The sequence below is a fragment of the Takifugu rubripes genome, chromosome 6 (genome assembly GCF_901000725.2).
Source record: "Takifugu rubripes chromosome 6, fTakRub1.2, whole genome shotgun sequence".
Lineage (NCBI taxonomy): Eukaryota > Metazoa > Chordata > Actinopteri > Tetraodontiformes > Tetraodontidae > Takifugu > Takifugu rubripes.
In genome coordinates this window covers 2,337,518-2,350,549 of record NC_042290.1, presented here as the reverse complement: position 1 = coordinate 2,350,549, position 13,032 = coordinate 2,337,518, and the positions used below count along the sequence as shown (strand labels likewise).

At 46.0% G+C, this 13,032-nt stretch overlaps 3 protein-coding genes across 4 annotated transcripts; 1 reads left to right on the top strand and 2 right to left on the bottom strand.

Annotated features, from left to right (window-relative positions):
* Nucleotides 1-2,375: 2,375 nt before the first annotated feature.
* Nucleotides 2,376-3,800, top strand: gadd45gb.1 (growth arrest and DNA-damage-inducible, gamma b, tandem duplicate 1). Its single transcript, XM_011604489.2, has 3 exons — nt 2,376-2,584; nt 2,673-2,880; nt 2,988-3,800. Exons 1-3 carry the CDS (start codon nt 2,442-2,444, stop codon nt 3,099-3,101), a joined length of 465 nt encoding a protein of 154 aa, XP_011602791.1. The 5' UTR covers nt 2,376-2,441; the 3' UTR covers nt 3,102-3,800.
* Nucleotides 3,801-4,577: 777 nt separating this feature from the next.
* nim1kb (NIM1 serine/threonine protein kinase) lies at nt 4,578-7,830 on the bottom strand. Its single transcript, XM_003965138.2, has 4 exons — nt 7,288-7,830; nt 6,673-6,958; nt 6,135-6,403; nt 4,578-5,826 (listed from the first exon to the last, which is right to left on the bottom strand). The coding sequence occupies exons 2-4, from the start codon at nt 6,944-6,946 to the stop codon at nt 5,071-5,073; spliced, it is 1,299 nt and encodes a 432-aa protein (XP_003965187.2). The 5' UTR covers nt 6,947-6,958; nt 7,288-7,830; the 3' UTR covers nt 4,578-5,070.
* Nucleotides 7,831-7,974: 144 nt separating this feature from the next.
* ccdc152 (coiled-coil domain containing 152) lies at nt 7,975-12,144 on the bottom strand. 2 transcript variants are annotated; one of them, XM_029837576.1, is made up of 8 exons: nt 11,909-12,144; nt 11,637-11,742; nt 11,435-11,503; nt 11,297-11,356; nt 9,659-9,786; nt 9,347-9,391; nt 9,242-9,316; nt 7,975-8,489 (listed from the first exon to the last, which is right to left on the bottom strand). In XM_029837576.1, exons 1-8 carry the CDS (start codon nt 11,969-11,971, stop codon nt 8,373-8,375), a joined length of 663 nt encoding a protein of 220 aa, XP_029693436.1. In that variant the 5' UTR covers nt 11,972-12,144; the 3' UTR covers nt 7,975-8,372. The 2 variants fall into 2 exon arrangements, with proteins under 2 accessions (XP_029693436.1, XP_011602775.2); XM_011604473.2 differs by having other exon boundaries at nt 9,242-9,391.
* Between the last annotated feature and the right edge of the window lie 888 nt (nt 12,145-13,032).

Below are 13,032 nucleotides of genomic sequence, written 5' to 3'. Positions count from 1 at the left end.
GCTGCCATCTTACTCGATACCGCCATCTGACCCGTATGCTTTTTGAATGACTTCCATTAAACACTCGATGCAGTCAATGATTGCACTAAGATTCTTGCCTTTCTCGTGTTCCTTTCAGTTTGGATTTGCAAGAGTGAAGTAGCCTACTTGAGCTGCCATTCTAAAGGAATCGAAGATGTGAAATGGATGGGTGCTTCTATTTCAGACTTCTTATATCTTAATCTTATATCATATGGTTGATTCTTTTGTTCTACAATATCTGTAAACTATAATAGTTTGGCAAACAAGTTAAACACAACTGCAGTCTAGAGATATGAAAAATTGCGAACAAACCGGTGGCTCACGGAACATCAGCAACTAACACTGTATGTGGAGTTAATTTACAATAACACAAATTTACATATGCCTCGCTTGTATGCCCACAGAGACGTATATTCGCCATGCATTATCATTCATTCACTGGCACGCGCCGTTGTTTTACAAGCATAAAGCCGGCGCGTGGCATCAGCAAATGCCGGCATGCTTTATCTCTGTGTCTCTACGGTCGTCATGGCAACGGGGAGACACCATCTGTCCCCCGGGAGGGGGAGGTAGTGACAAAGGAAGTCAGGCACCACCTGCTGTGCGTAATGACTTTTTATTCAGTTGTAAAGAGGATTCTTTAAAAAAAAAATTACCACGAATGGACTTTATTTTATTCCCTCCTATGAGTTAAAGTCGAGCTTTAACACATTTTTGCGACGCTATCCCAAAATAAAGTTTGGACTAAACAGCTAAACAATTGCCGTAAATATGGTCTTATCTCGCAGCTTCCAAAGAGCTGCGGGGACCCGAGAAAGGGCTGTGACCCGCAACACCTGTCGCGCGCTGCCGTCTGGCAGATGTGCGTCAGCACAATAGAGCTTATCGATCTGCACGCGCCTGCCCCGTGGGGACAAGCGGGCCCTTCCTGGAGCCGCGTGTCTGAGCCCCGGCCAGGCGGATCAAACGCAGATTCCAGTTGGGTTTGGGGACAGAAAGTGATGCGGTGCGCAGATAGTTCTGTTGTTACACCAAACACCGGTTCCGCCTTCACTGCTGCTGTTTACAGCTCAAACCGCCACCTGGATTTATCTGCGCCGATACATTTGCGCACAGCAGTTTGATTTTAGAAGTTCGGCTCCGAGGGTCTCTCTTTGACTTTCAAATGTAATCAAAACTCAGACAAGCGACTGGTGAATGTGAAGACTTGTGGACAATGGAACGTCGCGCCCCGGGGTCGGGGTTGATCCGGGTTTGGGGCGGCGGGCGGGGCTCATTGCCACAGTTCTCCATCTGCTGCTTCGCCTTCTGGACCACAATAGCGCAGCATCAATCACCGCCAACCTGTGTGTGTTCCTCTAACCCTCTCGCCCTAACCCCCTTCCACTACATCTCATTCTCTGACCTGGTGCAAGAGTTTGTTTATGCTAATACAGCAGAACCAAGTGTCCTGTCGATGGACTAGGCCATAATGAAGGATGGGTGTGCAAAAGATTGTAAACTGCATACAGAGCTGCAGGTTTATTCAAAAGCACGGATGACGTCACTTCACTGAGCTCAACAAACCGATTCGCAAAGGTACAATCTTGCAAATAGATCGGAAATTAAACGTGGATGCATGTGGACTTGTGGACGGAACACCGAACACAAGAGAATTTTGTTCTAAACTTTGGCCCCGACTGCCCCAGTTTTGGACAGCTGATGGCCACGTGGGCCGCAGGAGCCAGTAATGCACAGCGTTCTGGCACGCGCAGGTTATTTGCATTTGCATGGGTGTCTGCGATACGGGGGTGGTGTGTGTGTGTGTGTGGGGGGGTGCTTCTGGGTGAACAATAGGCCCGTTTTAGGGCCAGCCTTTATTCGCAGATGGCATCATCCACCTGCCGCTTTCTCTGCTTGGGGGATGGTCCTGCTGAAATTAGGTCAGCAGAAGTAAAGGACATTTCATTTAAAGAAAGACATTTGAGAAAGTTGGGGTTAGGGGGCGGGCCTTGGACCACGACTCCAATATTTGCTTTCCGGGGGTTTTAAACGGGGAAAGTTTGAACCTTCGTCTCTAATGTGAGACGTTTTCATGCATAAATGTCAAAATGCTGATTTTCTGTCTGTTCTTTAGAATGCGCCGGGGAACCCCAAATTTATTTTAATGAAGCTATTTTTAGTTTCAGTCCAAATCTGCTGTGTGGAGGGGGGGGGGGGTCCTGCTCCCTGACCCCCATCAATCTGCCACGGGTCGGAGCAACACAATAGTATTATCATACCAATACAGCGTCAGCCAATCAGATCGCGGCCCTTTCAGCGCGCCGCACGAGCCGCAGAGTATAAAAGAGGGACGCTGCAGGCAGGACGGCACTCTGCTCCTGTCGGATTTACTCCCAGTCGGCTTTTTGACTCCTCTGCGGAATAACAACATCTTCACCATGACTTTTGAAGAAGTTCTGATCCAGGAAGCAGTGGAACGAGTCCAATGCACCGGCAAAGCCCTGGAGGAGGTGCTGGTGTCGGCTATAGAAAACCACTCTGTCACCGTCGGTGTGTACGAATGCGCTAAAGTCATGAATGTGTAAGTATGACGCTCTGATGTGGAACATCTGTCCGCAGAGGTGGTCAGCAGGACGGCACCTCACCAGTACCACTCTTTGTCTCCACAGGGATCCTGACAGCGTGTCCTTCTGCGTCCTGGCCATGGATGAGGAGTTCGAATGCGACATCGCTCTGCAGATCCACTTCACCCTCATTCAGTCCTTCTGCTTTGACAACGACATCAGCATCGTCCGAGTGAGCGACATGCAGCGTCTGGCTGAGATTGTCGGCAACAAAGCAGATCAACTGGAAGATGCTCACTGCGTCCTCATCACGGTGCGTAGGTGTCAGATGAGCTCAATAGAAGTGATTCCAGCAGACGACGCGACGCTTTTGAAGTGTTCAGCTCAACTGACGTCTCCTCTCTCCTTCTGTCTCAACAGAGTCCAGCCGAGGGCTCCTGGGAGGACCCGTCTCTGGAGAAGCTGCATCTGTTCTGCGAGGAGAGCCGCCGTCTGAACGACTGGCTCCCTGAGATCAACCTCCCCGCACGTTGATCTGGGCCTGGGCTCGTCTGAGTGATCAGATGCTGTCAAGCTTCCTCATCCTGATGAACAGGATGAGTGTGTTTCTGCTCATCCCTGGACGCTCCTGAGGAGGATTCCCGTCCAGGCAGCACGGCGCAGGTCCGAGGTGGACCCGGCGCCGTGAACGCTCGCATCTTGTCCCGTCCATGCCAAGATGACTCCCATTCTTTATGTGAATGAGGTCAGGTATGCCACAAGAGCGACGCATCGACCCTCATTCTTTGTGCGGATGAGGTTTGGAGAGGGAGGAGAAGCGAATTGTGCGTCCTGTGGTTCCACAGAGCAAATGTCGCCCCCTGAAGCACGCGCAGCAGGAGAAGAAGCGGTGCTGAGAAAGAGGCCTTCTGAAAAAGGGACTTTTGAACGATTGCCCTCTTTGCTGAGCAACATGACAACCGAGTTGCAGTCAGCGGAAATGTTTCCCACTTTCCAGAATTGTCTTAATTCTCTAAAGGTTTCACTTTAGAAATTTAATTATGACTAAATATCTCTACAACCTGACAAAAGGCTCTAAAGGTTATACTTTAGAAGTGAGAAAATTAAGCTAAAATATGTTCAAATATGTTAGATTTGCTTGTGTTGATGAAAAAAAAAGTAGGACCTAATTATAAAAAAGCAGAAACATCAGTTGTATCACTGTAAAAGCCTAATAAAAGACATTCTTGTGTATTTGTGGTTTCACTTTTCTAGATTTTTGCATATTGTTTTGGTGGTTCAGGGTCAAAGGGAGAGACGTGCAGGGGAAAGTAAGAACCCCCCCAAAACCCAGAAGATTTGAGTGGGAGGGGATAAAAGCTGTCATCTGCTGGCTAATGTCCCTGCAGTGGGTTCAAACACAAACGTCTCTCGTCCCTCCTCATCTGCATTTGTATGGAGCGGCGCACAATAGCTCGGCTCCAGTTGGCCGGACAGAGCTCCTATTGTCCGATCCCGCAGATGTCTCTGCAGCCACGCCGCGCCATCTGCCGCCTTCTGCGGGAGGGGGTCGCCACTGGCAAGGGAGGGAGGAGCCGTGGAAAGTGGGGGCAAAGGGGGCCAGTCTGTTTGGGTCTGGCCGGTTTGTAGAGCTCCTGAATATCATCTGGTGTCCTGCCAGCTGGACTTTTATGTCCTCGTTCGCATTCAGTGAAACTTTGGCCAACAGGCCACAAAGACGCCAGATCAGCCACCTGCTCCGTCACGCAACAAAGACGCATTCGCTTCTCCCCCTCCAGCACTTTTAGTTTCACAAGAACCAGAGAGCCAGAGCGGCTTTACACGTCCAAATGGACCTCTCCAGCTCCTCGATGCATTCACTGCTTAATGCAGTCTTGGCATGAAGCATCTTTTAAAAATAAAATCTCTTCTCTTCTCAGTATCAAACCTCATGTCCAGTACAGCATGATGCAACACTGGCATCGCACCAGGACAATAAGTCCTGGTTTCTGATCACTTCACTCGTCCAACTTCACACAAAAAGTAACTTTAATATCATTTGTAGTTAGAAGTCACATTTCAGAGAGTAATAAAGGAGGATTTTATTACTGTTACACTGGCGTTGCAGAAGAAACGGGCCGATGGACTGAGCTGCTGCGGCTGGTGTGCCCCACCCTTAACTACACTTGTTCATGACTTTGTGATGCTTCAACGACAGCACCAAAATCAGGAGTAACTACAGCGTATTTATAAAGTAGCATCACATTAGTTCAGGCACATTATATCATCTTGACTCGCTTGAGAGAACAGCGAGTTTCAAATAGTGTTTTCAGAATGTTCACTATTAGAATTCACCAGGCACTTTCACATGTTTTGCATTGATGGACTGAAGCGAAATAAATGTAACAAAAACCTGGAAATGAGGAGAAAGGCTGTCAAATCTAAACTGTAAAGAACAGAAAAGAAGAACCCATAAGTATAAAAGGAGTCTGCATGGAACCTGTGGAGAAGTGTGATAAGTCTGTTAAGAAAGCACACACAGCTTAGAGGTGTGTCTGAGGCCTCTGTAGGCCCTGAGTCCCTCCCGCTTGGGGTCCCTGACCATTCCTCGGACAACGGGCAGACTGTCACAGCCCCTCCTCTTCTGGGCTTGGTGCAGCAGGATTCGGTAAACCCCAGTGACAGGGTTGCGGCAGTCTTTCAGCTGGTTGTTTTGGAGGTGCTCTGCAGTAAATCCCAGTTCCTCCATCTGGTTTCTGACCTCTGCCTCTTCCTCCAGCTCCCCCCAGTCGGATTCTATCAGGCTGTGCAGAGGACCTGCCGGTTCGCTCGGCACCAAAGACCAAGGAAACTCCACAGGCAAGAGCCAGTCGCATCCCAGCATCTGGTCGATGACATGGCGCTCAGAAGGTTCTGGCTTTAAAATGCCCTTGATGAGCCTCTGGCAGGGCCCAGGTACCCAGGGAGGGATGGAGTAGGCTCCACTGATAATGCTGCGCCGCAGTTTGCCCATGGTATCGGCACGGAACGGCATAGAACCCGTCACCATGAAGAAAAGCAAGACTCCCATGGCCCACACATCCACGGGGGGGCCGAGGTAGCACTCATCCCTGAAGAGTTCTGGGGCAGCGTAAGGCGGGGAGCCACAGAAGGTATCGAGGAAATCATTATGGTTGGAAATCCGCGTGCTGAATCCAAAGTCTGCCACCTTCACGCAGCCACTGCTGGTGAACAGAACGTTCTCTGCCTTCAGGTCTCGATGTATGACATTGGCGTTGTGCTGCGCAGTGAAATAAGACAGGCTCTATCATCAGATTCCCATTCTTACTAAATCTATTTTAGAATAATCTCAGCGTCTGAATAACAAACCGAGGAATGCTCTAAACCTAATCACTAACACTATGACTGATCGAGGTGTATCATAGCAAAGAGCTTCAGAAACCACAGTTTGCCTGAGGATAAGCTGATGAACTTTTAACAAATAATTTCTATCATGCTGATCAATTATGAAAATATCTTAAAATGTTATCCTGAAGTGTAACAAACGATCGATGTGACTTGCTTCAGAAGCCTGACGGTAAAACTAACCATGTATTTGATAGCAGAGAGAATTTGGGCAAAGGTGATCTTGCTGGTGTCGTCGGACAGCTTTCCTTCATTGCAGATCTTGTTGTGGAGGTCTCCTCCACCCGCATATTCCAGCACCAGATGGAGACGGCTGGGTGTCTCCACCACCTCATACAGATGGAGCACGTTGGGATTTCGGAGGACCTCCATGCTGCTGATCTCCCTGGAAAGCAGTCGCTGCACCTGAGTGTCCATCCTGGTCTTATCCAGGATCTTCATGGCCACTTTGTCTGTGAGCAGAAAGCATGAAAAGATATGGCACCGCTCCACAGTGTGGCACAGACTGTGGCACTTGAAGGCATCATTTTTCATGATTGATGATATTCTATTGAAAAGTGTGGCTGTACTCTGGCAAACTGGCTGCATGACTTAATACAGACAGCCTCATTTCCTCCTGAAAGTGGGCCAAATCTGGGCAAAGGTGATCTTGCTGGTGTCGTCGGACAGCTCAAATTCAATAAAAGTCACAATCTCTTATGGTACTAGCATGCGTACCTACCCTTAGTCAATGCGTGGAAAGCCAGCTTAACCCTTGAGAAGGTGCCACAGCCAATTTCCCCACGGACCTTGTAGAAGCCCACCCTGCGGCCAATCATCAGATCTTTGATGGTGTTCTTGTTCTTGCACATGTCACCGCTGAGCCTCTCCAGTGGGGTGAGGCTTGGCCGTGCGTCCAGGTCCTCATCATCTGGACCGATGTCAGAGCTGTCTGTCAGGCTGTAGACACTGTGATGGAGCCTGGGGGTGGTCACCTGGTAGTGGCTTCCAGGCATTGCTGCAACAGGCTGAAATTAAGATCAAAAACCTTCAAGACCTTTCTCCCCTCAGTTCACTCCAAAATGCACCCTTAGCATATCAACTAAAAGATATGATTATTAGTTCTTTTGCTTCAGCATTAATCATACCAGGATGCTACATTTAACGCTGCTTGGCGACAAACTTGCATCTTAATCTCACCTATAAGTGACACTGAATATGGTCTTTACCTACTAACCTTCTGCTATTTAAACATCAAGGCATAAATATTAAATTAAGACCAGCCACACTTCTGAATTAGCATTGACACAGCTTGCTAAGACAGCAGTAGATGGTACTATAGAGAAAACATTCTTACCAAATCTCCAAAATGCTACTGTGCATCCAAAACAGCTGAGCAGTCTGATGCAGCCAACAGCTCAGCCAGGTCCCACTGGACTTGCTGAGCCACTAAAGATGTGCTTTTCCTCACATGCTGACGTATACGACTAATTCGGAGAGCACACAACTCCTCCAAGTAGGACAGGTGGGGGGGCAGACATGTGCTCAAGTCATGGGCTATGGACACAATACAGGTTGTACTGGCCACGCCCCCTCACAGCTCATCTTTCCAGCCCCATCTGATCCCGTCTCATTCAGGATTAAAGTGGATTCATGATATCTGATCTCGTTTGTATTTAGGTCTGTGCCACTGATGTCAGAATGCTAACGTCACTGTAGGCAAACGTGTTGTGATGACTGATAATTGATGAGATCTTGAGATGCTCCGAGATGCAGGTTCTGCAGTTGAACTGTCAAAGCACTGTTGAGCTCCTGGCTTCGGGGAAGATGAAATGTTACGCAAGAGTATTAACCAATGTTCCATCAGGGATTAGCTCTCTGCTAATTGATGAGCGCAGGTAAAGAGATTACAGTGCAGAAGGTCACCTGGTGCTTTGCCTCATTCAGGTGGTTTGTCCCTGTGACGAGCAGGCAGAGGGACAAGAGTCAGCAACTGGCCACAGCTGACAGACACGAGGACATGAAAAGCTCAGATCACACCACATTTGGCTCCAAATGACATTCCTGTCCAAAGTTTATTGTCTCCTCCAGTCAGCAAAATAGAAAGCTCCAGGCAAAGCTGCATCTTTTGAAACTCTGGAGTCACTGAGACTGATGTCATGGATTCTTAAGAGAAACAACCCAGAGTCATTTGCTTTTTATTTGAATGAACTCTAGTGCAGAGCACTTGGTGTCATTCAGCCGTCCTATTGGATTAAACCCTGTGAAAGGACCGTGCTGCAGCCACAACACTTGCACATGTAAATGAGCACCCATTCCACAGAGCTGTCAGGGCCAATCTGCTCCTGCAGTGAACCCAACCAACACATTAGAAAACAATCACCACTCTCTGGGATGTCACAACTGTGTGCACCCTAAGCAACCGTGGAGAGTGTGATGCATCTACATTTTCCTCCTCTTCAGACACCGACAACTGTGTTGATTTTCTTCCAGCTCCTTGATTCTCTGACGCAGAGCAACAATCTCTCTGTTTTTCTCCTCCTGGAGAAAGTGCAGCTTCTGGAAAACAGAGTTCAGCCAAGAAACAGGATTAGTTCATGGAGTGTGAAGAAGATATACAAGAGCATTTCTTGGAACAAACGTACTGTAATGACACCAGACTGAGGAACCGCAACATTACACTCATATTATCATGATATCCTTTAATCACATCGTATCCAATCAATAAATCAATCAATCATCTTTACTTTAATAACATCTGTTTAGCATCTAGATGTTTGTAATAGGTATATCATTGGAAAAATGAAATAGTTCTGATGCACATATGTTGAGCATGACTGTATATTTAACATATCCTTCTTCAGCCCTGATATCAGCTGTCATTAGTGCTGGGTTTAGATCATGTTCTAGAGGGCATGAACCCCAGAGCATGATGAAGTCTCTAACCTTAACCCCACCCTGTGCTTCACCTGCCATCAAAAGGGTTCTGGCAGGCATAAAGGAAAATGCTGTCCTAAGTGTTCAATCTTCAAACACATTTAAAAATTCAAATTCACACAATAATTACACTTTAGCATCAAGTTGTTGAAAAGTGAGGTGAGAACTGAAAGAATAGGCGGCTGTATGAGGCAAAGCGAGACCAAAGAATGCCAGTGTGTGTTTCAGTCTCAACAGAATTCTGCTGGGATGCTCAGAGAAGGAGGCCTTCAGCTTCAGTCTGATGGGAAAACATGTTCTACTCTAAGCTTTCAGAGCTTAAACAGCCAGATTAGTTCAACATTCTGTCTGAGGTGAGCAAGCTGATAGCTCACCCTCTTGAAAAAAGTGTGTGGGAGGAGGCCCGGGCCGTTGGGGCTGTGCTGCCACTGCTGCGGTAGCTGCTGCTGTGGCAGCTGTGGCTGCTGCTGCTGCTGCTGGCTCCACTGAGCTGAACTCTGAACTCGGGCTAACTTCGCACCAAACTGCAAACACAAAAACTCATCAGAGAACAATAACCCTCAGCAGAGAGCACTTTTTATGATTCTGAAATTTCAACCGAAAACTGTCATTTATTAAGTAAGTAGGCTGTAATACTAAAAACAAAACTGTAGTTTGTGCAGCTGCAATAAAAGACGAACACGTGTCCGAACCTCATCTCATTCTGATGCAGGTTATTTAGCTTCATTCATGTTAGCTTTTGTGTCTGCACTAAAGACGCTGCTGGAAACCCTGTGGAGTTGTTCACTGACCTCCATCTGAAGACGAAGGAGCTCACTCTGTCTCTCTTTCTCCTGGTTCTTCAGCCTGGTCTTCATCTCCTCCAGGTCCAGATCCTTCAACTCCAGCAGCTTCTTTACTTCAGCATCTTTAGACTCCTCTGTCAGCAGTCATCCGTCACATGTTTGAGTTGATCATTTCAATGAATAACGGGGAGTCTATTGCATCAACAAGTGGAGGGGCCTCTGTATGTGAACCACTGAGGCTGTGGCTGCTGCTAGCAGTGCCAGAGGCTAACAACAGAAGGAAGAAGCTACAGAAGCACAGCACCTTCACACACCTGAGGGGAGCAGCCTGTTACTGGCAGGGCTGCTCAGGCCCCTTTTTGTACTGTGGACATTTACCAGCAGGTCTAGGCGCTTTACAGAATCCCAGGGCCTGACCCCCAACAAGCAACAGTGGCAAGGAAAAACTCCCCTTTAACAGGAAGAAACCTTGAGCAGGACCAAGCTGGGCCACATGTCCTGTGTCTTTGGGAGTAGAACTGCTGTGTAGAAGCTCAGCTGTAAATCTAAACATGCTGTATCTATAGGACTATCAACATATTTGTTCCATTCATGTTTGATGGACAACATGTCTGAGACGCTTTTGTAGAGCATTAAAAATCTCATTAAATGATCCCTTCTGCAAATATACTATAAATGATGAAAGAAAGAACTGCTGTAAGGCCAATGGCCATTTTTATTTCCTTTCTCCACTGGCTCATAAAAACCAATCAACTAGTAATCGCTGGGCTTTCATCTTCTGCTCCAACATCTCAAAACTACATTCCCAGCGCCCCTTTGTGGACAAACTGTAGTACTGTCAGAAAACATGACACGCACTTGGTATGAACATTGCTCCTTCAGGGATGAAAACAGGGATGTGACTCCTAACCCTAGACTGTCATGAAATCAGCTACATTCACCAAAAGCTGAGTTCCATCCCCAGTTCGCTACACAGGCGCTGAGTCTCAGCCTGGCCATCCTGCTCATAACACCGGTGGCTAACCAGCCCCTTTGGTCAGTTACATAGGTTTACTTTAGATTAAACCAGCTACACTTTCATAAATTTGATATGTGCCATCACAGTCACATGTGCACCGTCTCTGTACTGTTTACTTGTTCACTTCTTTGCTTATGAAGCCCAAACTCCTCCCAGATGCAGTGACTTGATGTGATGACTTCCCCTGCTCATTTACATACAGCAGTACTGGTACAGGAAGCACTGCTAGGGACACATTTATTTAACTGCATCATCAAAGGTTTACAAAGTGCAGCTCTGATCCATCCTCTAGTCAATCATTATTTACTTTGTCAAAGCTTCAATCATTCATTTTCTCCCATTTAACCACAGCCTGCTTACATTCTCTTTGGCTGCTTGGTCTTCACTTAGGATGCCTCTTTCTCTTCATGCAATTTTGTCTTACTCTGTTCATGACTGAATGCAAATGTTCTTCAGTTGAAGTAAAAGATGACGCCATCTTAATATTAAAACGTGAATGTTTGTATTCAGGTTTGAAACAGTTCCTTGAGTATATGAGTTGTGGTTGTCAGTGACGGACACGGAAACTTCCAATTAAACAAAATTGTGCAGTTCTTTTAGTTTCACCTAATCATCTCTTTTCTTACCTCTTTTTTTATTCTGCTGTTCCAGGTCGGCCAAGTCTGTCTTCAGTCTGTTGTTTTCCACTAGAACAGTTTCAGATCCATCATTTTTTAAATGTAATGATTTATTTTCATCCTGGTAAAAAAGAACATTATTGTTACCTCTCAGGTGACTCTGCTCCTGCAGACACTGTTGCAATCTGTTCAGACTTATTAGAAGACCGTCTCTCTCTGCAATATGGATATGTACGTGTTATTATTCAAATATGGCATTTACAGATTTGGAATATTTACAGATGGCTGCACCGGGCTACTTATCGTTCAGGCTACATTAAAAATCTCTTTAGTTCATGATAAAACTTACCATCAACCAGACTTTTCTCCTTGTTCATATAAAATTTAAGTAGTTTGTCTTCATCCTCCAATCTGGCCTCCAACATGCTGTTTTTAGTAGTTACCTCTGTCATTTTCTGTTTCGTGAATATTAGAAATAGTCCAGATGTTGTTTTTTTAAAATGTGCAATACTCAAGCCTCTTATGTGGCAGAAAAATAGTTTTAATACTAAAACGCTGTCTAGTAGTAAAACACACGTATATTTCAAATAAGTGACGACAGTATGCTAGCTAGCGTGCTACCTGTTCAAGGTGAATAAACTTTTCCATGAGCACGTCCAGATTAAGGCAGTTAGAATTCGCCATTTTGTTAGTGTTGAAATCTTAATATGATTTCAAATTAAGATTTAATTTAATTTAAGAGGTCACGAAATTTACGAAGCTGCAACGAACAGCCTCGCGAGACCAAACACCAAACGATTCAATCCAACTTTATTTATACAGCGTCCGGTACAATCAGGCTGAGCCCGCCATGGCTCGCCTCCGTCCTGCTGATGGACGCATGGCTAAAGCAGGACGTTGGTCCTGTCCTGCAGCCAAGTTCAGCACAAAAAAAATTGCAAACAAACCCGAAACAAACAATTACGGGAGCAGTTCTAAAGTTATTTATTCGACAATCGAACTTTTGAACAGTTCAATTTCAGCATGTGTACAAATCAAACACTGGTAGTCACACGTACTCCAAATGTCAGTACATTTATACACTTTTAGTAACAAAAACAAAATGTGAAAGACTGTAAATCCTCCATTATTCTTAGAACTTTCACTTAGACTACGTATTCATGTTTATCAACTTAAATATGGATGGACAGATAAGAGCAATTGATGTATGTGATTTGTAACAATAAAGATGAGTGTAAACCCTGAAGTTTTTTTTTTAATCCATTATTTTCACAGCAAGGATGATGCAATGTTGTTTTCTGCTACTCCCCTTGAGACATCACTGAATAAAGAAAAAAAGCCTTAAATATAAAAGCATCTGACATATTTTACAAATAGCAGATTTATGCTTGGTACACTACTTCCATCCAGTCCAGAGAATCAGTGAGATGTACGCATAAAGCAAGGAAAAAGGCGGCAGAATTTAAAGCTGCACTCAGCAGCTTTATGGAGAATTAGAGCACTTGAGTTTAGAGCACAAAGAACTAACAGGCATGTGAAAGGCAGTGACTCCATTCTTTTCCATCCCAGCAGAGGTCACCATTGATTAGCCAAGGTGTTGGCTCTCCTGTTCTGGCTTTGTCCAACAGGAAGGAGATCACATCTGCTGGCTCTGAAACATGCTGGTATCCTCCTGGTAGAACCCCTGAAAGGGTTTGAGAGGAGGATTGTTTGGGCTCCCCCGCTCTGAGTTCATGTCAACCAAT

Coding starts and splice junctions, on each gene's coding strand:
- ccdc152 (XM_011604473.2), bottom strand. CDS start 11,971: ATGGCGAATTCTAACTGCCTTAATCTGGACGTGCTCATGGAAAAGTTT. Junction 11,743..11,908: donor AGTTTATTCACCTTGAACAG/GTAGCACGCTAG, acceptor TTCACGAAACAG/AAAATGACAGAGGTAACTAC. Junction 9,392..9,658: donor TCCTTCGTCTTCAGATGGAG/GTCAGTGAACAA, acceptor TTGTGTTTGCAG/TTTGGTGCGAAGTTAGCCCG.
- nim1kb (XM_003965138.2), bottom strand. CDS start 6,946: ATGCCTGGAAGCCACTACCAGGTGACCACCCCCAGGCTCCATCACAGT. Junction 6,404..6,672: donor TTTCCACGCATTGACTAAGG/GTAGGTACGCAT, acceptor TTCTGCTCACAG/ACAAAGTGGCCATGAAGATC. Junction 5,827..6,134: donor TCTCTGCTATCAAATACATG/GTTAGTTTTACC, acceptor TTCACTGCGCAG/CACAACGCCAATGTCATACA.
- gadd45gb.1 (XM_011604489.2), top strand. CDS start 2,442: ATGACTTTTGAAGAAGTTCTGATCCAGGAAGCAGTGGAACGAGTCCAA. Junction 2,585..2,672: donor TGCGCTAAAGTCATGAATGT/GTAAGTATGACG, acceptor TTGTCTCCACAG/GGATCCTGACAGCGTGTCCT. Junction 2,881..2,987: donor CTCACTGCGTCCTCATCACG/GTGCGTAGGTGT, acceptor CTGTCTCAACAG/AGTCCAGCCGAGGGCTCCTG.